Here is a 26783-nt window from a genome sequence, read left to right on the forward strand (position 1 = left end):
ACAAATCGGCTGGGCGATGGAGGACGCATTGATCCCTCTTAATGTATGTTTCAATCTCTCGTTTGGCGCTTTGCTATTGCAGAGGCGCCGGAGGGCTTTATTAGGGTTTTTGAGTTGAGCTCTTTCGGCGTGGTTTCTCTTCCCCCACCGAAACCGCTGATTCGTGGTCTGTAGTCGTCGGGGTCTAAAGCGCAAGTTCCTCGGAATGGAGATGGACGATGCTCCGAGCAATTTCGACCCCCAAGATCTCAGCAGCAGGGAGCAGTATCGTCGCTACAGGTGAACACCCCAACCTTTTCTTTGAGACATATCTTATCATTTGCTTTCCTCGTTCCCTGACGGTCCCGCTAGGGTTCGGCATCGTCTTCTCCCTATTTGAACAAATTACACTCCGCATCGATCAAGAAGTACCTTGAAATTGTGATGTTTTGGCGCGGTCTCAACACTAATCCGCGATGTCCGTTGTCATGGCTTCATATGTCGAGACGTGTGTTAGCGACAGTGATTGCAAAAGAGCAACAGAAAAATTTGAGACCTGCTTCTGGTATCTGATCTTTGGTGATATTGATTTGAGGCTGGCTACGGGTCCAGCATTCGATGTTTGTTGTCATCGTGAGGTTTCTTTAAATTATACGGTGAAGGAGAGGTTTGCATAGTGTTTAGAATGTAAGGTGACACTAGATGCTTTTGCATTTGTTTTTTTATTATGTTTGTGACATTAGCCAAAAAGGGTTATTAGATGTGCATTTGATGAAAAATCAGAGTGACAGTGTTCCATATCCTTGTTTCACACGAAATTCATAAATTGGAACGATAAATTACTCTTGCCACTTAACAAAATATAAAACTTGTAATGTCATCGACACATCTTCTGGTTGTTTAGTGCTTGTTTGGCATGAGGAGCAACAGAAACGTTGCTATGTTCATGTGACTCGAGCATCATGCTGGCAAAAATTAGATGCCAGTATGTAACAAAGAAAGACGCATATGTGTTGAGTGTTATCGACCTAAACAAGCAGATGTGGTTTTTATGATTTTTACAATTAGAACTTCTGGATCCCACTTATTGATATGGGGTACAACTTTTGTTGTTTAAGTATGGCATAATCTTATGATTTTATTGTTTCACTTACATTAGGCTATCTAGTTCGCATGACAACCAGAACATGACTACATGTTTATCTTGTACAGGAAAAGGCAATCGACCTCAAATATTTCGCCACTCGTAGGACATTCAGTGTCAAAGTTTTCTGAGGCAAGATTGTTATATGAAGGAAACAATATTCAACGACGGCCTAACACCGCACTTCTCCTTGAAGAGATCAAACAGGAAGTAGACAATTTCGATACTGATGCTTCATGGAAAAGACGAGCATCAATTGATAGTCATGCAGTGTCAGAAGTGAAATTTGGTGATTCATTGCGCCAAGGAGTAAGCCATGCGCTAAAAATTGGCAAACATGAAGATGAGGCATTACTAGAAGCTGGAGAGTCAACTTTTACATTATTTGCCTCTCTCCTAGACTCTGCACTTCAAGGTTAGTATGGTGTTATGGGGAATCGTCTATCCCTCATGTTGGTGGCAATCCTATGTTCAGATTTTTCAATGCAGATCAAATCAGGTCCTATTTCTTTAATTTAAAGAATAGAAACAATGTAGTTATTGACACAATGATACAATGGAGTATATTTGATACTGGCTGTTGTTGGTGTTTAGTAACAGCGACAAGCCTGTCAATTGTGTTGAATTGACTTACTTAAAATTCGGACCAATCTCCTAATAAGTAGCTTTTTTGTTTTGTATTTAGAGAATGCAATTTCATAATTCAGGAATTATGTTGGTAGTGCTGGTTGATGCTGGTTCATGCTGATCATGGTGCTACTCTGCTAGCTAGTTAAGGTTTGGTGTCTAGGTGCAAACTTGGAAGACCTTGCCTATCAGGATAATAATTGGAATAATTTTATTTGTCTGGGATTGTATCATTCGTTATATGCTGTATTAGACAAAATAAAAGATAAAAAATGGGAAGAAAAAAATAGAGTAGATAGAAGAGGAGATTTCCTTGCATCATGGAAACAGGGTGATAAGTTTTCCTGTTAGTTCACATCTCATTTATAGATTTTTAAGTTCCTTTTGGTGGCTACTGATTATAATGGATCTCTTTTTCTTCACAGAACAGTCAGATTTTGTGATGATTGTTATTACAAGTAAACCTGACTCTACCGGTGTATATATGTTTTAACATTGTCGTGCATATCACAGGGTTGATGCCCTTTGCTGATCTCATTTTGCGTTTTGAGAAGGCATGTCGGAGTGTCTCTGAGTCAATCAGGTCTGTTTTGCACCTAAATCAGACTCTGCTTTTATATATTTGTTAGTCCGGGTGTTAATGAACACTATGGTGGGTTGTATTTTATCTCAAAAATCTAAAGATTGTTGTTCCTTCATCTTGTGATATTACCCTACGTAGAGTTTGGTGGTGGGTAAAGATCCAATTAGTTGACACCAAACAGTAGGGACATTATGACTTTTTATTGTCTCAGTACATTCCTTGTTACGTGTTGATTAATTTGATTTCTTTGATTAATTCAGCTTGTGCTATCCCCCTTGATCTTTATTTCCTAGGAGTAATTCTTGATATAGTATTGCACATATTTTGCGTTTTCTAGAAATTTAAATAAATAATCTGGTTGTCTTTGAAAACACTATAAGCATATGTAATTTGGAAAATAAATTCGACTCTGGTTTTTGGTGATAGATATAACTTCAGTTCAGGATACAATATCTTGGAGGAGTATTGGTTTCAGCAAATTTGGTATCTAAAGTGATGTTGGCCATCTTGGATTTAGTTCAGAAACGTTGTCAAAGATAACTGTGGTATTATGCTTATTGCTAATATTCAAAGTCTCATGAAATTGGTGAAATGTCTCTAGACTTGATCGGTGCTGTTGTATTATGAATGATAGGGTGGAACCTAAGCTGATGTGGTAAACATGGAAAGCATGGAAATTATTTCACAATACACTTAGCATATCAGGCGGGTGCAAACCATTGCAACTAGGTATTGGGATGTTGAGTACCACCCAGTTTGTAGACATTATGCTGTAGACCAATTATTTTATTCATTAACTGGTTTGGATCAACTTAAACTTTTGATATCTACCATATTTCATGTGTGTTCTATTCTATCCTCTTTCTTCCCTTTCTACTTCTGTCTGGTTGGCTTTTACCTTTGGATATTGGCCTGCCACTGGTGCCTCTTCCCTTGGCACCCCCTCTCACACATTATTGGAGGGCAATCGTTGAGGATTTGACAGTGAGTTGGGAGGGAAGATGAGAAAGAGGAGAAAAAGTGGGGTAATAGAGGTATATATGATATTCTGATGTACCATTCTTTTCCTTATTATTATTAGTCTATTACTGTTATTCTATTCACTATTATGTTTCTTTGCTTTCTCACTATATTTGGTTGTTGCATTATGCAGGATATCACACTAACTTTAAAGCTAATTTGTGAAAAATATTTCCGTTGATGATTTAGATATTGATGTATAGTAAATGCAATATAATTTAGATTCATTTTATATTATATCGACTCGTGGTTTCATTGTTTGGCTTCCTTTAGTAAGATGCATTTGTTGCTTTGTGACATGCACTGAGGGTGACGGGTCCCTGCCGCCTCAATGTACTTTGGGTCTCTAACTCTATTGAAGCTTAATTCTTTTGTAGACAGAATATAATCAATTTGAAAATATTTAAATCAAGAAATGAATAAATTGGAAAGTTGCATAGTCAAAACTATTAAAATATCATTCTTCGTTGTGATGAAATCAATGATGAACTGATAAGAATTTTCTTTAATATGATATTTCAATTCACTCTATGAAACATTTTGCTAAATGTACATCCTAAGAAGAGTTAGCAGATTTTTTTTGGGTAAATTAATTCCTCATAGTTCCGAGGCATAGATGTTCTTTGTGACTTTTGGCTCAATTTGCTGTTAATGCAGGTGTGGTAGTACTGGGAGGCACCGGGTGGTAGAGGACAGAATCATGCAGCAAAAGGCTCGTGTTTTGCTTGATGAGGCAGCTTCTTGGTCACTTCTTTGGTATCTCTTTGGAAAAGGAAATTACTCTATGTCCATAAAAATCATCTGAGCTTTTAACCTGTATTTTAGCTGGGTTTCTTGTCATGTGGCATCTGGATGTTCATTATAATCTATGACATGTTTGCAGTCTTTTTCTGTTAAAGTCTAAGATATCAGGATATAGGAATTCCTTTCTCGATTTAATTTTTTGTAGAAGTGAAAATATGCATATTGTTTGATTTTATCTTGAACAATTTTTTGCTTCTACAGTTTATGTTCTTCAAAAAGTGATGCCATTGTATTACATTAAATGGAATCTTGGAGTGAAGTTGTTTCCTAGTGTATTTGTTTTTCTTTTTAAAGAAAGCAACCTTCAATTAAAAGCCTGTGACAGCATCAGTCCCCAAAAAAATACAAAATTCTCCTCCAATGCTGGAGGAGAACAAAAAAGCCTTGCCTGATTAGCGAGGGTATGACCAGTAGTGTTGTTTGTCCTGTTAACATGCTCAAACCACAAAATATCGACAGACTCAGCTAATTTGAAGATATCAGAACAGATATTACGGAGCTGCCAAGGAATAGGCCTATCTCTATTACATATCAACACAGCCTCTAAAGAGTTAGATTTGACAGTGAAGTTGGAAAAATTCGGCTGAGCAGCCGAGTTTAATGTGTCCCAAATGGCCCATAGTTCTGCTTGGAGAGAACTAGAAGCTAGATGTGTGCTGCTTCCCTCATATATGTTGACCTCATTGTGATCTACAAACAGAAACCAGTTCCTGCATTAGACTTCGGGTTAGTGAAGGAGCCATCACAAAAAAACAGCAAGGGAGAGAGTGCTTGGATTCTGTTCCTTAAGGGGAGAAGAAAAGAGTTGTCCTCAGGGGCCTGGGTTTGGTTTTGATGATCATTGCACTTGAGGGTTGAGTGAACTTTAAACCAGATGGTAAGAAGGTGGGAATGACGGTTACTGAACTTGGTTTCATTCCTGTTCTTCCAAATGAACCAAAGAAAGGTAGCAATAACAGACGTAGTGTTGACTGAAAACTGCCTTCCTCTTTGTTCTCCTTCCCTTAGCCAGTCCCCATTAGCCCATTCATGCATGAAAGAATAGTTGAAACCCAGTTTTGACTGTAAGAGATCCAAATAGGATTTAGCAAAGTGATAAGTGGAAAAAATGTGTTCAGCAGAATCAACCCTCCCATGATAGACACAACATTGATCCACATAGCAGCGAATCATGTTTGAAAACCACAAAGAGGTAGGCAGTCTTCCCCAAAGGAGTTTTTACAAAAATATTTTGATTCTAGGAAGAACATTCAGCCCCTATACAGCCTTCTAGCCAAACCAATTCTTCCCATGGTCAAGATGCTTATCCCTCAAGAACTGTTAGATGCTCTATAATGTCGCTAACCCTTGCGGGTGAGGACACCAAACCCAGCTGTCATCATCATTGGACTCGGAGGTTAGGTGTATACCTGATATCTTACCAACTAGATGTGGATGAAAAATTTTGTTATCTGCATATTCCATCTTCTTTGGATTATCAAGTCATTAACACAGTACAAGTCATTGGCATAGTCACAGTTGATGAAGGTTGGCCATTTTGCTTAAAGGAATACAAGATATCCAAGGGTCTTCCAAAGTCTAATCACTAAACACAAACCAACTATTATCCTGAGCCCCTCTTTAATATCATGGATGGTACAGGTTGTACCTTTCCAGATTGGGGAAGCTCGTTTCCCCCCTAAATCCCCCTTCAATAGTCTAGCCCAGAGAGAGTTGGACCTATTCAGGATCAGGAGAATGCGCCTAGCATTAACAGCATATCTAGCTATATTAATGTCCCTTACACCTAAGCCTCTAGAGTCTTTAGGTGCAGTGATATGATTCCAGCTAAGCAGCCGGAGTTTTGTATGGGTGGAGGTGTGAGAAGAAAGATTTGCTGTGCTTAGATATGTTGTTGGCAAATTTGTTGGTGGTCTAGCAACTCGCGATAGAATGGGGAGGAATGGAGTTAAGGACTGAATTTATCAGGATAACTTTACCAGCTTGTGACAGGAGGTGTTTCTGCCACCCATTAATCTTGCTAAGGGACTTGTCTATAATTTGTGTTTGGATATTGGTGGGGAGGCGATTGTGAGCTAGAAAAGTACCAAAGTAAGGAATAGGCCAGCTTCCTTCCATGAACTCTAGGGTGCTTCAAACCCTGTGCTTGATTTCAGCAGGGCGGTGCTTGGGGGAAAATAACAGCAGATTTCCCTTTGTTGATGTTAAGCCCTGTCAGACTGGAGTATAATCTGAAGACCTTGGAGAGATGCTTGCATGAGTTAGGGGTTGCTCTAATGGTGATAAGAACATCATCTGCAAAGACAAGATGCAAAATTTTAATGTTTTTGACAGGGAATGGTTTGATTTTGTTCTGATTTACATTCAAGTCCAAAAGGGAAGAGAGAAGTTGTTGGACAATACCAAAAATGTAGGAGGACATTGGATCTCCCTGCCAAAACCTCGGTGACTTTTCAACCATCTAGAGCTGAAGTTCTTGATGTTGCATTTGAATTTAGGGCAAGTAACACAGGCCATGACCCAATCAATTAGCCTTTGGGGGAAGTTCATCATGCCAACAGTCCTTGCCAAAGGAGACCAAGATAGGGAATCAAAGGCCTTTTGCAAGTCTATCTTCATCATGATGAGGGGTTTTTTGTCGTGCGAATTGTACATCGAGTGGGTGAGCTCTTGGGCAATGGTGATATTGTCATGGATACATCTTCTCGGGATAAAAGTGAACTGTTCTTGGTTGATGCGGCTACCAAGAAGGGGTTTGATGTGATTAGCGAGAACCTTAGAAAGGGGTTTGTAAATGACATTACACAAGGCGATGGGGTGGAAGTCATTGATGCGAAGGGGACCCTCCTTCTTGGGGATGAAAACTAGAATAGTTCCCCCCCAACTGTTCGGAACGATAATAGTCTTGTGGAATTCCTTAGAGGCTGAGAATATGGAGGGCTTGAGAAGCTCCCAAAAGTGGATGAAAAACTCTATTGTGTTGTTACGAATTTAGTTGGAATTGTCTAAGTTGTGAGTCACACTTGCATTATTTGTCCATAAAAGGTCAGCCTAGTTGCAACCTCGCTCAAGTTTTGAAGGACAAGTAAAAGAGCAAATTGATTAATTCAGAAAATGAGCAACATACAAGTCTTGACGTCTCGCAAAAAGGTCAACTTCACAAGCAATTCAAGAAACACTTGGTGTGCAAGAGAGAAAAGAGAGAAAGGAGAAAATAAGGACTTTAGAAGGCAAACGAATAGTCGCAAGTCCATAAACGATAGAGTGTCGGGCGTATTGGCAAGTCCCTATAGGTTTTATGTGCAAACTTGTGAATTAAATCAACATCCAATACTACCTCAAACCCCCATCTAACCCTATGCTACTCGGGTTGTTCTAGGGTGCTGAGATGGTTGACGTTTCGTATCACACTGTAGCTTGCAAAAAACAAGCCAGGGCATTCGAAAATGGGCTATTTTGAGGCACTTTTGCCCATTCTGGTGAGTGGTTGCTTTGCAGCCATGCAAATGTTTTTACTCAGTTTTTAAGCAAAAACATACAAAATCAAGACAAAACACCCTGCCAAACATATGTACAAGCAAACAAAAGTAACGAATAGTCTGTTGACAAAGGTGTTATGGGTGCACGATGATCGTCTGTGATAGTGTAGCCATCTGGGCCTGGGCTTTTTCCCCGACTCATCGACTTGAGGGCAGTAAGGATTTCAGAGTTAGAGAAATCAGAGGTCAGGCTGGACCACTTATTTGTACTAACCTGAGGGAGAGAGGGGCAATTAGACCAGTCCTCACTACTGCCTCCATGGTCATCCACCCAAAGGTTGAACTGTTGGAGTACCAATCGGCAAAGTAATGACAGAAGGTGCTAGGGTCCTGCAAGCATTTCCCATTGTCAAGCTTTAAGTGTCTAACAGTATTCAGGCGTTTTCTAAGTCTGACCAAGTTATGAAAATACTTGGTATCCTTATCACCTTCCTCAACCCACTGGACCTTGGTTCTCGACCACCACTTGATATGGATTTTTCTATTCAAGGCCATATGCTTGTTATATAACCCATTTGCCTATTCAGGCATAATTCCTAAGTTCTCCTTGGACTTGTTCTTCATCTGCTTGGAAATAGAGTGAAGATTCTTTTCAAGATTGTCAACATGAGTTCTGTCCCCAGTGGATTAGACTCTGGAGGTTGCTGTGAAGCAAGACCAGGCATTAGGACAGTTGACCTCAGTTGGCCAAGGGTTTTGGAAGACATGATTGAGGCTATTGTATTCAAGCCAGTGAGGCTCAAAGCGGAAAGGCTTTTTGGTTCTTATCCTAACCTGATCAGTGGAGATCTTAATAAGGGCGAGTGGTCAGATGCTATACAAGGCAAATGGAAAACAGATGCTACACTAGATGCTATAGTATTCTAGTGTACATGTTAATATGAATTTTTTGTAGAGATAATAAAATTTTCTCTCGCTCTAAATATTGTTTACAAAGTTATACCAGACTTCAAAAACACACTGATTGTGGAAGTTCTTTGTTGAGAGATCCTTCTAACTGAAAACTCAGGTCTGAACAAATAAATCTAGCTATCTGTTTGAACCAGTCTTGCTCTGCTTTCATCTCAGTTATCAGATAAAATCTAAATCTGTTAATTTTATACCTTATTCATCTACAGCAAGATTTTTTCTTTGAATTCTCATATCATCAATTTATATTTTGTTAATAATCATACCTTTCCTGCATAACCTTTCATAAAACTTAAACCACTTTAGGCAGTCCTGACTATCCTGTAATATCTTTCTTCTTTCATTCATCCAAGATTGTCTCTGTGTTCCATGGTTCAGCTCAGCTTATGCAGAGTGGACAGTTAGAAATATAGGTCCATTGCAATTTGTTCTATATCGTGTGTGATATCATGTTCAGTCTCAGTTTGCATCTTTTAACTGCCCAATATATGAGCTCAAATATTTATGAGAGAACTTTTTGGTTGGAGGCTAAATTGATTGTTCGAGGAATTAATTGGGATATTTGGGAGTTCGCAAATGGTTGCACACTACAACGGAATGGAGGTTCATGGTAGGGATTATGGTGGTGGTGAGTTCATCTAAATAAAACAATATTGGAGTCAAACAATTGATTAGAAGTTAGGAATGAATATTGGGGTATGATAAGGAGATGACAATGGATGATGTGGGCAAGAGTACACGGGCAGAGGAGAAGACAATGGACAAAAGTGAATGGAGGGGGTTGCTAAAGCAGAAAGCATTATGATTAGGGAAAAGCAAGATCATGTTTTAAATAATGTTAACTTCTTGTACCTTTTTGGTCTCTTTATTGGCATAATTAGTTGGATATGCTCGCCTCCATTCTACTGGATTCTTACATGCTTGCTTAGGGAGTAAATGAAACCATTTAATCAGTTTGGATTTGTGTCACTGAAACTTAAGATTCACCCTTAAATTGGTTTGTGCTGTACATGGACTTCTGTGATATATTATTCCATATCACTGGATGTTGCATGTTTACGAAGTTTATTTATTTATTACTAAGTTCACATCATCAGTGAGATAATGATCAGATTGTTTTTCATATGGACTTCATTCTTCTGCTTTTAGCATGTGTATTTGCTACAAAAGATACGCGGGCCTCTTTATTAGACTTTTTAGTTTTTACATGTGTATCTGCTACAACAGATACGTGATTCTGTTTGCTAGGAAAATTATAATCCATGGGACATGATACTTCCTGAAGTTTTAGCTTTTCTATATTTGAATTGGTTTCACCATACTGCAGGAAATGAAGAGCTTCCTGGAAACCTCCTTGTGGTAATTATGATGAAAATTCTATCTTCCTTATTCTTTTTTAGACTTAATGAAGCATTTTGATTCTTTTTGCTTAAACCGTGCAATGTTTGTTATTCTTTGCAGACACCAACAACATCACATCAGGAAGCCTGCCGTTTTGTAATGATGGATCATACGGCACAACTATGCCTTCGAATTGTCCTTTGGCTAGAAGGTCTTGCCTCAGAATCTCTTGATTTAGCAAAGAAGGTGTGCTATTTTATGTGCATTAATGTGAAGGTTTAAGGCTATTTTATGCTGAATGAGATAGTTTTTTTTTATGGTAAATAGCACTGCTAGCTGTGAGGAATTGAACTTGAATATTCAATCTTTGGAGAAGTGATGGTATTTAAAAGGCCGAGTTAGCATCGAGATAAAGTTACCTGTATATAGTATTTATTAGTTATTAGGACTGTCCTATATAATCAAATGACTTGGTAGGACTTTGATTCTATGGTTCCACCTTAATTACCCAGCTTGTACTCTCTTTTATATCAAAAATGTAAAATGTGCAGGTTTAATATAATCATTGGTTGTTTTTCCATCACTGGTTTCAGAGATCTTTGATCCAGGGTTGTGAACTCAGTTTGTACCAACATTTAGCTGGGTGTTGGACCAGTACAGTATGTGTGGGTGCAGACCAAAAATTCTACGTGTTCTATATGTGGCTGTTGGATTTGCGGGGGAGTGAAAAAGAAACACAGAGGGGGGTGATATATATATACATATACATATATATATATATATATATATATATACACACACACACACACACACATACATACATACATACATACACCTAGTCCTATTGTTCTTTTCACTTGGAGTCTTAGAATTAAACTTCTTCCTCTTCATCGTTACCTTTCTTGCTAATTGCAGAGGAAAGAATGACCACCTTTCAGACCTTTCAAAGATTCAATGTTTTGAACCTCTGAAACTTAAATTTGTGTGTCTTAAATAGTGGATCTCGTTCTAACTTCAAGAATAAAAAGAAAGAACCCATAATAAGGGCATATTCCTAGACAAGTACATTTGGTTGGTACCCTCAATATGCCACAATTATTTAATTGCTTGTTACAAATAGTAAATCAATTGAAGCCATACATTTTGGTGGTGGTGTTTTTCCGTCACAACCTTGAGTTCATCTTTTAACTTTTTTGTTCATCTGCTCTTAATACTGTAATAAAGGACCGCGTACTGCCTAAAATCCATCTAGTGTTAAAACTGAAATAAGGGATCATATACTGCCTAAAAGTTGGTTTTCCTTTTGTCTTTGTTAATGGTTGAAGCCTAAAAGGCTAATTAAACTGTTACCAAGCACTATATTGGCATCATAAGTTTGTGATTATGTCTAACCATTCTTTACTGCTTGCTAGCGTACTATTTTGTAGATGAGAAGGTTTCCTGTTGATTCCCTATTTTTTCAACACCTTCCATGCACTGGTTAAAGCTAACTAAGGGCCCATGGGTTCTTGATAGCTGCTTTTGTTTTTAATATACCCCAACATAACCACCAAACATTTGAAGCAAACATCATATATCTATCACTATGTTGGTTTAATCTTTATTATTGACTTATTTTTTTCTTTCAGGTGAGAGGGTCTCATGTTGGCTCCTATTTTCCAAGCTCTGGTGTTTGGCATCATACACAGAGGTATTTAAAGAAAATGAGTGGTGATCCAGCGATAGTTCAGCACATGGATTTTGATGCCTCAACACGTGAAGTAGCTCAACCAATTTTGGATGACAAAGTACTTTAAACTTCATCTCATATTTAGCTTATGTGATCAGTGTTTTATATTTTACTATTTAGATGCTCTGTTATCAACATACTGTAGCTGATGCAATCTTTTTGTCGGTAATTTTCTCAATTTGCTGGACTTAAATAGTTTTGTAAATGGCTGTGCAACATATTAGATCTCCTGTATCAGTTAACTGTCCATATTGTTTGATTTGTGCTACATTATATTTCTGTCATTGTCTTGTTATTAATTTAGTTTCTTTATTCTGATGTTTAAAATGGAATTACTTGCATGCATCTACTGTTAGAAAAGACATTATTTGAGTGGGATTTTTGTCTGAGTTCATACTTCCATCCCTCATGTTTTATTACAGTTTTGTTTTTTGCAGTTACAAATACATTTTCATCTGTATTGATAGAATTGACTCAGAGATCATCGTCTCAGATGTTGAATATGCTATTTGCACTGTTACCAACATTGTTTGGACTAAGGTTTGCAATACCGTACCGTACCGGCGTTTCGACGTTCGCTCGATGTATATATATATTATATAACTTGGTGGTGTCGCTGTAGCGACGTCGCCTCGTTTATATATATATATATATATATATATATATATATATATATATATATATATATATATATATATATATATATATATATATATATATAAAATCCGAAATAGGCCCCTCGGCGACGTCGCCGAACGTCGCCTTTTTCTAAAATATTTATATATAAATAAATTATATATATATATATATAAATATAATATTATTATTATTTTTTGTTTCGCCCGATAGCGGGCGGTCCGCGTACCGGTATGCCATCGGACCGGTATGTACCGCTCGTACTGGGAGGTATCATTCGGTATTGCCTACCTTGAGTATTGGACGGTTGAGGGTCGGAAGAATTTTGCTGAAGCCAAGAATGTTTTGCCATTTACAATAATTAGCTGGAAGAAAACCATCAATATAGCTATCTGGAGAACTTATATCTTATACACCACTATTTACCTGGACAGGGTCCCACCACTTTAGATATGTGAGAGATTGCATCACTTAGAAAAGTGATGCAGCTAAATGACATCCCTATACTGGTGCTACATGTTTCTGTTCTCTCGGATCTTGTAATATTCTCCTGGATTCTCTTCAGAAAAGCAATGCAGCTGAATGACATTTTCCTATAGCTGTGCTATATGTTTTAGTTCTCTCTGAACCTATATTATTCTCCCACTACATCTCTGATCCCATATTTTTGTTGTGGCTACATTTATTGCTATGTTAGCTTTACTATAGTTCAGGTACGAAAGACAGCGGAGTACATCTATAGACTTGAACTAATGATAAGGAATGTAGTCTGGGATTTAGGTGATACTAGTCGCAACTTAAGCAGAAGATCAAGGAGTTTTCACTTTTTAACTTGCATGTCTTGCTCTCTAGAGGCTGATTTAGGCTTTATATGAATATTTCTAAAAAGTGAGCTTTTTTGTAGCTTAGGGATAGCAAATACAGATGCTATGTGCTTATAATGGGCCATGGAAAATTTTGGAGCGAATAAATGTAATGTCCTCCAAAATCCCACATAAATTTTGAATATTCGTGTCATGTAGACCTTAACAAGGACATCAATGATATGATTGTACATGATTCTCATTCCCTATTATTCTTTGTAGTAAAGATTGCTTTTTAGTTGATATTTGCAACTTTCATGCCTTCTTCTATCTGTCATAAATGATTACATGAATGCTTGCTGGTAATGTAAACAGAAGCAAGATGAATTATTGCTGGAAGATATCTGGACTTTACTTAGAGCAGGGAGATTGGAAGAGGCATGCGAATTATGTCGTTCTGCAGGGCAGGTTGGCAATGTATACTATATTTGTGAAAATTTACCCGACCATTTGCTTAAAAAGTATTTCTTTCATTTGGTTTGACTGTTCAGCCTTGGAGAGCTGCAAGTCTTTGCCCCTTTGGAGGGTTTGACCATTTCCCTTCTGTTGAAGCCATGCACAAAAATGGTAAGATGAGAACTTTGCAAGCCTTTGAATTGGAAAGTGGCATAGGTCACCAATGGCGTCTTTGGAGGTGGGCATCATATTGTGCCTCGGAGGTATGACTTCTTATTGAGTTCCTTCTTTTTTGCTGTATTTTTTGAGTTCATCTTCTTCCAATCCCGATTCAATCTTGCAAGATAAGGAAAAAATGTTATTCTTTTGATATATCTTTATTCTACTATTGCCTATTTATGTCGTTTAAAGTTTAAACCCAGTTTTAATAACCTTGATGGAGATGTCAGAGAGCTGGATTGGGAGGGCATTGTTCAATGTGTTTCATTTTTTGTTGAGCTATATAATATGATATATTATGTAATATATAACATAATAATATAATTATTTAAATAATCTTCTACTTCATATTTGTTGAATATTTAACTTTCTAGAAAGGCATATGAAATCCAGATGTAACGAATTAAACTTTGTAAAAGAAATATTTATAAGAAGTTCTTACATTAAATATAGTGAAGAATAATTCAAAAGAGGGTGAAGCATGGTGTAGTAAAGTTGTTTCTCTATGATCTAAGTGATTAGAATTAGAGTCATAGAAACAATTTCTTGCTTGTACAGATGACACTGTTACACTTCCTGAAACCTCATAATGTCAGGGAACTTCTGCATTGGCCTACCCCTATATAATGGAGATAGAAATATTAAAGTTGATTTTTATGTATTTATTACAAAATAATTAGTAATCATATTATACAAAGACAACTTTATAACTAGCAGTTATATACAAGTCATACAGAAGGTGTAAAACTTATTCACCTGTAACTTTGATGATAGCAATGAACACCATTGTACTCCAATGCTTCTTTAATCAATGTGCATCAACTGTTAGGTGATGCAAAGACAAATAAAGGATAATTTCTTTAAAGACTGCCCATGAAATTTTGTATCAATTATGGATACCATTATTTTTCCTTTTTTTCTGACATATCTATTCTCTTAAAAGGTTAAGAAACTTTGCAACAATGGTGACTGTTATAGAGAATAGTAGCAGCATGTTCTCTGTTTTACACTTACAATAGTTGGTATCTCTTTTGTCTTTTCATTTTATCTTTTGTCTTCTCCTTCCACATTTCTTTTTTTTTTTTCTTTTGATACTGTCAGTTAACAAACAGTTGGCCTTCTCTGGTTGATTTTATAAATTCTAGTCGATTTGGACTAATTTCTCTTTATAAAGCTGAAAAACAATCAAATTCAAATCATAGACATACCATTGCATATTTATGTATAACAATCGGTGCATGGCAAATCAGCACAAGATGGTCTAAGTGAATACATTTTGATATTAATTTTTAATTAAAATGGATTTTATCATTAGAAGCAAGATACATAAGGATATATTTCTAGTAAATGGAGGGTTTGAAATTGGATGAAGCAAAAAATAAGATTTTTGGTGAGTGATGGCCTTTCACCTATTGTTGACCTCAGCTGAGGTCTTAGATCTTGGTTCATATGGATAATTGCTGGTTAGATAGCAATCTGGAAGGAATATGACACATGAAGTGATAGCCTTTTTGGGTGTATTAAAGGAAAACCTTGTTTGTGCTATTTATATACAGGTTTGGTAAAACTAAAATAGACCTGATTAAAATCCTAAAGGACAATGCTTGCCTATAAAGCTTGATAAACAATTATTTTAGGGTTTTAGAAGGGTTCCCAGACTACGTTGATCCTTCACTGGTTGCAACTAACAAGGTGCAACCAGCAGAGTGGGTCCTAGAATGAGGAAAAGATCTTAAAGAGGAGGCAAGCTATATTAATTTTTTTCACTTTGTTTCTGATTATATTTCTTCTCTCTCATTCCCCCAGCCATAAATTTTAGTATTCTGTCACATCAAAGTTGATTTGATGCTTTTGCCATATATATCATGTTCAAATCTTATGATTGTTTTGAGATAACAATCAACTGATTAAATATGAATTGCACTCCAAATGTCTCACAAAAATTTAACATATTTTAGATGATAAACTTGAACCCAATATAACTATAATATGGATTCAACTTGGACCCAACATAATAAGTTGATTTAATTTCAACCCAATCAGACTTAAAATGAACTTAATCTCAGGTCCGGATGTCACCAAAAACTAAATAAACAAAGAAGGAAAAGAAGGAAGAAATTGTATACTTTAATGGGAACATTAAACAGTGGATATTTTACAAAAGTCTATTCAAAGGCATCACTTGAAATATAGATATGAAACCATTAATTATTAAAAGTATTAAATGATGAAATATTATATAGATAAAAGATATATATTACATTATTGAGCAAGATATAGAAGTTAAGTTCCGGTCTGCATTCTGATATCTGTAGACTTTGATTGGAACTTAAATTTTCGAATGGGTCTGGTCTTGGATTGATACCTACCAAATGAGACCTTGTGTTCAGATTGGATAAGGTTGTGTTTGATTTCAGGTCAGGTCCATATGTGGGTCTTAGTGCTATCACTACACAGGCATCTTGTGCCTCATCTCCTCACGACACAAGCAGCTTATGCATCATCTCCTCATTACACAGGCAGCTTGTGCCTTGTCTCCTCAAGTTTATGCATCTGCTGTTCTGCTATTCTTGTCTAGTATCCCTTGCTTCAAGAAAAAATGACCTAATATTATTTATCTAGGATGTATTATTGACTCAGAACTGTTATTTCTGTCACCTTGTTTTATATTGTGTTTGGTTTATGCTAACAGATTGATGCATAAAGTTGCCTAAGATTTTCAAGCTTAATTGCTGTTCACTTACATTTGATTGATCTTCATGTTCAGAAAATTGCAGAACAGGATGGTGGAAGGTATGAGATGGCTGTCTATGCTTCACAGTCTAGTAACTTGAGACGTTTGCTGCCTATCTGTACTGACTGGGAGGTAGTATTCTGTCAGTGTGCAAGGTTTTCATGATTTGTCATTCGTATTGCATATTGTCAATATTTAATTGTTAGATATATATTTGCTCACTTATTACTTTCTGGTCATCGCTACATGTATCTCATTTCATAAGGGTGTTCACTAGAACTAGTAATTAAACAGACATTGGATCCATACTTAATTTCCTGTTGGTGGTTTAGTCAGCTTGTTGGGCAATGGCAAAATCCTGGCTTGATGTCCAAGTTGACTCTATATTAGCTCAGTTTCAACAAGCTAGACTGGAAGGCAAACAATTTGGCGAAGATATAAATGGGTCTTCCATGCAAGGATTATCTTCTACAGCAAGTTCAGAAAACTGGCCATGTCATGTGCTTGATCAGCAACCACGGGATCTTCCAGCACTTCTTCAAAAACTTCATTCAAGGTTTGAAATGTGACAATGCTCGTCATTGCATCCCGGCTTCTGCCTAATTTGTGTAAATTTGTTACTACTGCAGTGAAGTTGTACATGAAGCTGTCTCCAGAGCTTGTGAAGAACAGCATCGACAAATTGAGGTAAGGGATTCAGATTCATTTACATGATAAATCAACGAAAAAAAATTTGGCGTTTGCTTGTAAAATAATTATAAAGGATATTTGAGTTTGTATTTGAGTCCCTGTACCAGAAATATGATGTAAAACAGCAAAGGATCCAGCTTTTATCTTGCTAACTTTCTGCAAGTATGGTTGGTCTTATGGTGCAAAAGAGGGTCCTTGTTACATTTTTCATTCTTATTTTACTGTTGTTTGGAAAAAAACATGTTCAATTATGCATACTTATGGTACTTTTACAAGGATCTACTGTGATCTCCATGTATAATTATGCATATCTAGTAATGCATACTTAATTTGATACCTTGATTTCAATTATCCATCCTTTTTGTAACTCATAATTTCCTAGTATCAGATGCTCTTGCCTTCTTAGCACTAATGAAAGCAGCTGATTACATCATCTGTTGCAAGGTGGTAATTGTACCTTATCCTTCTGAATCGGTATACTAGTGTACCAATTGCATCAGTCTATTCCAGGATGTTAAACGATTTTTAGTTTCTTTTACTGGTGTTCTTTAGTGTTTTTGGTACCAGTATCTTGAACCCCAATATAAAGGTAGTAGTAAGAAAAAGTACACATAGATAAGAGGTTCTTGGAGGAAAGGAAGACAGTGACATCTTGCTTATTAACAGTATTATGGTAATGGTTCTCTGACCCTCTGGTGTTATTGCACTAGAGAAAGCCAAATGGCTGGAGGGAGTTGGTGTTAGCACTTAGCACTTAGCACTTAGCAGAACACATTGTCGGAAAATAAATAAAACTCATTGTTGTTGTTGTGTTATTTTTTCAGTTTATGCTCTGTCTCTCTAAAACATATGTCTGTAGATGAATCTCATGCTGGGAGATATGGCACATCTTCTAGAGCTACTTTGGGCATGGATATCACCTTCAGAAGATAATCAGAATATCCTGAGGTATCGACATTTATAATTTTGATGCTTCCATATATATTTTTTTTTACTATTTTAGAGACTTCAATTGTGCTTTCTGGTAGAATTCTATTCTTAATTGGATATTGTCCACTTAGGCCTCATGGTGATCCTGAAATGTTACGCTTTGGAGCACATGTAGTTCTTGTTCTTCGGAATTTGCTTGATGATGACATGAAGGATGCTTTCAAGGAGAAGCTTACGACTGTTGGTGATCTCATACTTCACATGTAAGCCATGTTTATACTTCTTTGTATGATAGTGCAGTTTTTAAGTGTCCTGCTAGAATATGGCTATCTTTGGGGATTTCATCAGCTGAGGAGACAAATAATTAAGTCTCCCATAATGAATTCAGTAGTTAGGCATATTTTTGAGAGGCTTGGTCAGGTCAAGTCATAAGCTACTTTGGCACTGGGGTGTAACTTTATATTCAAAAGTTTAATATCATTTTCATCTCTACTTACCAACCTAATTTCACCTAGGTTAAGACAACCTAAGTCTACCTAATTTAAATGGGTAGGTCAGCTACATGTCAAATTAAGATATACAACTCTCGTTTAATAGTTATCATTATTATTATAGGAATCATTACTATTAGCCTCTGCTTTGGTCTGTGATAGAGAAGTGGGCTTGGTGGGCAGGGAGAGCCACGTGTTTGTGGAATCTGACATTGTTATGGAGATGAGTTGACGGTTGTTTTATGCCTTGCCTTTTTCTCAATTTATTTCTTCTGTTCAAACATTACATAATGCCTTTTTCTCAATTTATTTCTTCTGTTCAAACATTACATAACGCTCATACATGATTACAGGACTTGAACCCTTGACCTCTTAATTGCACACATTATGCCTTAACCATCAGAATATCTTCTTGGAGATGATGATATTTTCTTCACAGATATCAGAAATGGAGAGTAGTACTACCACAGCTGTAATAGTATTCTCTTTTGCTATTGTGTGTGGAGTTAAAATGCATTAGAAATGTTTTTGCTTGATATCTTGGCACCCGGGACCGGCTGATCATTGTATGATGCTGTTTCAATATTTAAAAGATCAACCCGTATGTGTGTCATAAGACATACAAAATAGAGAGAGAGTGAGATAGTTCATTGAGGTTCACTTAATCACTGTATGACTCACTGCTTGATTTATTTAAAATCTAGGCCTATCTTCTTGTGTAAAGATATCTGAGATAGCTAGAAGGTGGAGTAGTATGGCATCAACAGCAACAGCTTCAAAAGCTAGGCCTTATCACTTCAAAGTAGCTTACTCAAGTCAAAACTGATCACTGTACAAGATCCTGCCTGATCACTTTAAAAGGTCTGCTTGATTGCCGGAGCAACAACTATAAAACGAGGCCTGATAATTAAGCATCTTGATAATGAGGCACCCAGGTCCAGGAGCATGATCTTTATGTTGTTACATTACCAGGTAGTATGCCTACTAGCATGGTGAATGGAATTGTCTGGTCCAGATTCGGTTGATCATTGTGTTAAAATTGGTCAATTTTGACTAATATGGTTGAAGTTGAAAGTAAAATTGTTGGTTCAAGGATTGTATGACTGCAGTATGAGGATGATGACTTCAGTTTATGGTTGAGGGTTACTTAGGCAAGGCTTGAACAAGCGTGTAACTTGTATGGTTACCATGTGCGCTTTAGATTAAAAGAAAATTTAGGAAGACAATTATAGGGTTGTTCATATTTTATGGATTACAACGTTTGGACCATTATATAGCATGTGCAAAACAAAGTTGAGATTACTAAGAAAAGAATGATGAGAAAAATGCATGAGGTTACTACACAAAAAAGAATTAAAAACATTTACATTTGTGATTATGAGCAATTAGTTGTTACAACTTACAATAGTGTACAAAATGAGGATATATCATTTAAGATGATACGGACATCGACATTTCCTATTTTTGTTGACCTCAGTGCATAGTTTTTTTATCAATGGACTATACATGGACAATATAGTAAACACAAATGGTTTACAGTCCTAAAACTCTTGCAATCATCAATTTGTGACAGGTATGCAATGTATTTATTTTCTAAGCAACATGAGGAGTTGGTTGGAGTATATGCCTCTCAGCTTGCCCGTCACCTTTGTGTTGATCTCTTTGTCGAAATGATGGAGCTCAGACTAAACAGCAGGTAATGTTTATCTTTCATTACCTAATAGTTCAATATTTGTGATCAATATTGTCACTATTGAAGTTAGCTAAAGATTATGCTTTGATGTGTAGAGTTTGTGGATAGATCTCATGATCCTTTCTGTAATATAACACATTCATTTGTTGGATAATAATGCCAGTGTTGCCGCATGTTACCGAACCTGAAATTTCTTGGTTGTATATATGTTGTTTATGTCCATATGTGATGCCTTCTAATTTGCTATGTTACATATATTTGATATGGGTTATCAGTGTAAAGAATGTTCTTTTTTTTTCCCAGATAATGAGGATGATGCTCTATTAGGGTCAAAGGTGAGTGCTGATTCTTGAGTCCTTAAAGTTGGAAATGAATGTGTTGTCCATAAAAGAGGGCAGTCAAGTGCTCAAGGCTCTTGTGACTGCAGAGTTTAGGGAGATTATATATGTGACCTTGCATGCCTGCAGAGTCTTTCTGCTGTTCAAAGTTTGGGCGACAAGTTGACAACATTGCTTCACTAGGGCCTCAGCTTTTGTTGTCTGTTGAAAATGTGAAAATTGTTTTAAACTCCTACAAAACATTCTAATAACATGTCTGGACAGACTTGAAGAAAGAGGATAATGCATTGGTTTATATAAAACACATTTACATTGCTGTACTCGAGGATTAAATTTTTTGGCGGCCTATGAAGCCATGCCAGTGATATACTCATGGTTTGCCTTACCGGTCTGTATTGGTGATTGACCAGTTATCGCTACGGTACATACTGAGCTGTACCAAGTCATACCGAGCATACCATCACATGGTACATGGTGGCATATCAATGTACTGCCTGTATCAGTCTCCTATCGGATTGGTACGTACTTTCCGTACTGAGTAGTACATCATACTGACAAACCTTGGATATAACTACCTTTTTTGTCTATATTACAGCGATATATGTATGTTGGGTTGTGCCATCTCTGTGACCCTTACATATTTCCTAAGTCCATCATTGAGGATCTGAATCTACCATTCAATATATTGAATATGTGCTTATCTAGTATGGACCTCAAGAAGTTTTGCATTATTCTTAAGGTCATTTGTTATCTTTTCTTGTCCTTTGTTTTCTAAGATACAGTTGCTGACAATTTTTCTGCTTTCGTGATGGTAGTATGCATGTTAAATACAAGCTCTTCCTTTTGGGTATGGAGTATCTACCTTTCTCTTCAGAAGATGACTCTAAGGCATGTTTTGAAGACATCCTAGAAAGGTTAGTCTACCAAAAACACATGTGTACAAAGAAGTTATTTTCTGTTAGAGAAACAAGCATAGCAACAAAATTTTTCATGCACAAATAACCTAGCAGGGTGCTCTTGAGATCACGGGAAACGAAACCTAGCAAGCCTGTTGGAAAATTGTCTGATGTTGCGGAAGAGCATCGTTTGCAATCTCTTCAGAAAGCTATGGTTATTCAGTGGCTCTGTTTCACACCACCTTCTACTATAAGGGATGTTGAGGTTATCAGTGCAAAGCTTCTTATGAGGGCATTGATGCATAGGTAATTTATTTATGATAATTAACTGCTCGCTTATGTTTTATTTTGTGCAATATAACGGATGACATGCTTCTTGAAATAACATGTCTGATTTTGACTTTGATTTCTTCTGCTTCAGCAACACACTATTCAGGGAGTTTGCTCTGATATCTATGTGGAGAGTTCCTAAAATGCCAATTGGAGCTCATATGTTGCTCAGTTTCTTGGCGGAACCATTAAAACAGCCTAATTTTGATGAAGACGACGCCAGTGAGGATCTGCATGAGTTTGAAGACTGGGTATGCTTGTTTTTCTCTTTTCTTCTTCAAATTACCTTGACAGTGTTTAGTGCAACAATGGGATGCCAATAAGATTCAATTTTACTTCATTTGCTTTTGTTGTTTCATGATGATCAGCGTGAGTATTACGCATGCGATGCAACATATCGGAATTGGCTCAAGTTTGAGCTTGAGAATGCAGCTATTGCACCTGCTGAACTATCTTCAGAAGAAAAGGATAGAGCTGCTGCCACAGCTTTAGAAACACTAGATTCTTCTCTGTCACTATTGCTGAGTAAGTTCAATTTTAAAGTTGAGTATGCTGGCTGGCTATTTGTACGTTTGTTTCTCTTCATGAAATGGATAGCTGCCTTTCGTCTTTACCTTAGTGTAAACCTGTTGTCGTCATTATTTCCAGTTCTATTTTCTGTAATCTAATTGAAAGTTTTGAAGTACTTTGTACAAGTCCACAAACTGGAAACTTTCCTATGGAAAAAAAAAGAAAACTTGTGGAATACAGATCCTATTTAGTTCTGATTTTTTTCTTCAGGCCTACCTTGCATATCTTTAATGTGGCTAATAAGGACACTAAGATGATAAGATCTTCTCTGGGTAGAAATGATTCTGCCCGGGTAGGCTGTTGTTTGGTGAGCTAGTCTTTGTTTCTAATGCAAGGATCAGGGTGGGGTAAGAGTAATCAACTTAATATTGTCCACTTCAGCAAATGATGGTGGCTTTTGGAATTTTTCTTATGTTCAATCTGGCTAGACCTTTTGAGTTATGAATATTCTTAAAAGGATTCTTTGTGTAATTCAAGAAAGATGGAACAAGTTTGCCACAGTTTGCGGAGGAATTCTAACATTTAAGCAGGGATTGAGCGTATAATTATTATTCCAGATGAAATTATCATATTCCAAATGTTTAAAAATGATGACCGAACTATATAGTTATCATATTCTTGCACAAATATAGGCAAATTAACCACATGAACAAGCTGGTTATTTACCCAAGCCAGCTTGACATTATCAGGGGTCTTTTTAATCTCAATCTCAAACTGCTGCCAGAGCTTTGGTCTTTTATTATACTAACAAGTTTGAGTGACCCAACAAGATTGATTTGTATGCATGTCTTTGACTACCAACTTTGTAGCATGGGCAACTAACATAGGGTGACAACTCATTTAAGAGATCTTTCAGATTAAATTTTAATTGTGACCAACTGCAAGTCAATAATGAGGTTATAATAATGAGTTGATTACAGAATTTTGACTAGGATACCAGGACTTTGGGTAGTATCACGCAAGGGCCTATGCTGGTTCACTATGAGTTATTAAGGGTTACCATAATGTCACTCTGTTCTCTATTATGGCTTCTGTTAACCCTAGAGAAGCTATGAGTTATTATCTCCTTCCTTTTCTTCTCCTTCTATCATCTCTGCTTCGTGCGATGACTCAAGTGGCATGACAAATGTGATGGTGATAGCAAAGAAAATGACCACCAGTAGCTCTGCATCACTGTCAGTTCTTTTTCACTCCCATCTTATGGTTATGGCTTATGACAGTCCCAGCTCCTTTCACCCTACTTCGTGGTTGACAGATCAACTCGAATTTGGTAACATGAACCAGTTCCATCATGTCCAGCTGATTTCAACTAATTCTTACTGACAGAAAGGTGAAAAATATGCTGAAATCTGATTGACCTTGCCAATACTGGTACAGATTGGTCTTCATATTGAAATATGCTGAGAAAGGTGAACCGTGGTAGTCTCCCCTTCTCCAAACTACCTAGAGACTTCTTCACTTGCTTCCCTTCAGTGTCGACTTTTCAGACATTCGTGGAGAAGGTAGCCATGAGCCTCAGTGAAAACATCAAAGGGCATCATGATATCTGAGAACCTGAATGTTAAGCTTTTAGTCAAGTTCATAAAAGCTCAGTCTTCTAAAACCTGTTAATTTACAGCCTGGTTCTATTTAAACTGATACCTGCTTTCCTTGGATCATTTTCTTGATGGCAGAAGTTGCTACCAAAATGGTAAGAACTTCTATAACTTGATTTTAATGTTCATATGTCAGTGGCTTAAAGAAGAGAAATTTGTAACTTGCTAAGTTTAAGAATTAGATCCAAACAGAAAATGGACATGTTTGGTCCTAAGATGATTCTGTGATATGAGGAGCTGTTACAGCAGAAATGGTAGTAGATCTGCAGTCAAATGAGAATGAAGAAGGAAGTAAGAATGCGAAGTACAGGAAGAAAACTTCACATGCTTTGCAGTCTCATAATGTTCTATTGGAAAGTTAAGAGTAGGGAAACATTCTATTGGAGGTCAAACTCATACTAGAAAAATAATTGGCATCTGTTCCAAGTAGTTCTTATGTGGTATTGAACTTTCTCAAACATTAATGACATTATTATATGTCTGGCATCAACTGGCCTTTTTTGCCAAATTATTTTCACTAATGTATCAATTTCTATTTATTAAGCTAATTATTTCATGCTGTTCTCTAACCTATTCATATATGTGATGCAAATCTGACTTGAACTTTTGCTTTACTCCTGATTTAGGAGAAGGAAACCCATGGCTGAATGTTGCTCATGATAGAACATATGATCCAACAGAGGATATGTATATTGAATTGCATGCAACTGCAATGCTCTGTCTGCCTTCTGGTGAGTGCATGCTCCCAGATGCGACCTCTTGTACTACATTGACCAGTGCACTTTACTCCTCCGTCAGTGAAGATGACGTGTTAAAACGCCAATTGAGGGTATGTTTACATTTCTATTTTCTCGTTCCTTGGGGCATTTGCCTTTACAAGAATGCACTTCCTTCTGACAGCTTTTGCAATGCCACTTGAGATTTTTTATAATAATTCAACTCCCTATTGATTTTTTTGGTGGAGTCAGTTTGTTTGCTGATTACTATTTTATTTCCTCGAAGAATATTCAGGTGTTTGCCAGTTTTAGATGTAACTTGTAAGGATTTAATGCCATCTTAATGGAGAATTTAATGTTACTAGGATTCTTTTTATGATACATTTTCTGACAAGAAGCCAAAAGATACTCAACCTTGAGTTGAGCTTAGCAGTTCCTACCAGATTAATACAACTTTTGTACATATTCTGCTCAATTCTTCAGTAATAAGGAAATCTATTTATGTTTAATGGCATATTTCCTAATGCTTGGATTTCTAGGTCTCGAATTTGGTTCAATTATTGATCTTTGCATGATCATTAACTTGCTGCTTCTTTTCTTGCACAAATGCTATGGGCTGCATGACCTTTTACATGAGCTATTAGGAAATAAATTTTTTTCGTGGTTGCTCAGTTTTGTGACATTCGAGTCTTCAGGTCAATGTTGCGGTTTCCTCAAGTGACAACTATCGCATTGAAGTAGCACTTCACTGCTTGGCAGTGAATGGTGATGGGCTTGGACTTCATGAAGCTAATGATGGAGGTCTTCTTGCTACTGTCATAGCTGCAGGTTTTAAAGGTATTGGATTACAAGCTTTTTAAGTAGTTCTTATTTCGTGTGAGATTGATGTTGATCCTTTATAAAAGGTGAGCTTAATCGGATTACAAGCTTTTAAAGTAGTTCTTATTTCATGTGAGATTGATGTTAATCCTTTATAACAGGTGAGCTTAATCGGTTTCAACCTGGAGTTACAATGGAAATATCCCGGCTTGATGCTTGGTACTCATCCGAGGATGGTTCCTTCAGAAGCCCTGCTAATTACATAGTGAAGGGGCTTTGCCGAAGATGTTGCCTGCCAGAGCTCATTCTCCGATGTATGCAGGTTAGTTTAGAATATTCACCTGGTCCCTCTCTTTTTGTTTTTGCATAGCCTTCTTGTTACTGAAAGAGATTCCTTGAGTGGGTGGCTTATTTTGGTACCATCTTTCTTGTTCCATAGGTGTCAGTTTCTCTTGCTGAAACACGTGATTTAAAAGATCACCATAATGAATTAATTGAATTAGTTGCCTCCTCCGAGTATGGGATTCTGCATTTGTTTAGTCAACACCAATTACAGGTATTCTTTCAACATTTTTCACTGATGTGCAAATACCATTGCTGTGGCTGCACCCCTTTAAATTGTTTAAAGTCTTCTCCAACTGTGTTTGTCGTCTTCATTATGGATAACAAAAATAAAAAAAAATAACTAGATTGAAATGAATGTTTTTTCAGGAATTTTTATTGTTTGAAAGGGAATTTTCACTATACGGAATGGAGGTTGAAGAAGAGTCTGTCGTTGACACCTGATAGGTAGCCCCATGGTCCTCGTACGTAATGCTCGATTTCCTTAGGCACATTAGTATCTTGTTGCTTTTGTATGTCATCTATTACATTTAATTGGTTTCTTGTCTGTACATGGGAATCATGGGAATTTCCCGAATGATAAATTAGATACTTTGATTATGCCACATGTGAGCTGGTAAATTTGAGCCTGGAGAATATCTACTAATATTCTTTGCTGGAAATGGATAATCATTACTCGTGCATGGCACTGGAAGCTTTTTCTGGACAATGTGCTGTATGTTGTGATTGTTAGAAATTGTGCATATTCATCTTGAGCTAGCTATTACTTGCATTTCGATTTTGTCAGTGGCAAGTAATCAATTATAAAATATGTCCATTCCAACAAGTTAAAAGGGGTAAAGCCAGCACA

General features: G+C 36.8%; 1 protein-coding gene across 1 annotated transcript; it reads left to right on the plus strand.

Annotated features, from left to right (window-relative positions):
• On the plus strand, positions 1 to 26616 carry LOC135626617 (nuclear pore complex protein NUP107-like). The gene is made up of 24 exons (XM_065132050.1): positions 1 to 279; positions 1192 to 1538; positions 2264 to 2333; positions 4011 to 4124; positions 9931 to 9964; positions 10067 to 10192; positions 11575 to 11733; positions 13490 to 13582; positions 13666 to 13833; positions 16557 to 16655; positions 16856 to 17079; positions 17153 to 17210; positions 18073 to 18161; positions 18275 to 18406; positions 20208 to 20330; positions 21481 to 21579; positions 21676 to 21867; positions 21983 to 22142; positions 22260 to 22416; positions 24683 to 24885; positions 25468 to 25609; positions 25753 to 25913; positions 26031 to 26147; positions 26303 to 26616. Exons 1-24 carry the CDS (start codon positions 206 to 208, stop codon positions 26375 to 26377), a joined length of 3216 nt encoding a protein of 1071 aa, XP_064988122.1. The 5' UTR covers positions 1 to 205; the 3' UTR covers positions 26378 to 26616.
• Positions 26617 to 26783: the final 167 nt, after the last annotated feature.

This window comes from Musa acuminata, chromosome BXJ2-11 (assembly GCF_036884655.1).
Source record: "Musa acuminata AAA Group cultivar baxijiao chromosome BXJ2-11, Cavendish_Baxijiao_AAA, whole genome shotgun sequence".
Taxonomy (NCBI): domain Eukaryota; kingdom Viridiplantae; phylum Streptophyta; class Magnoliopsida; order Zingiberales; family Musaceae; genus Musa; species Musa acuminata.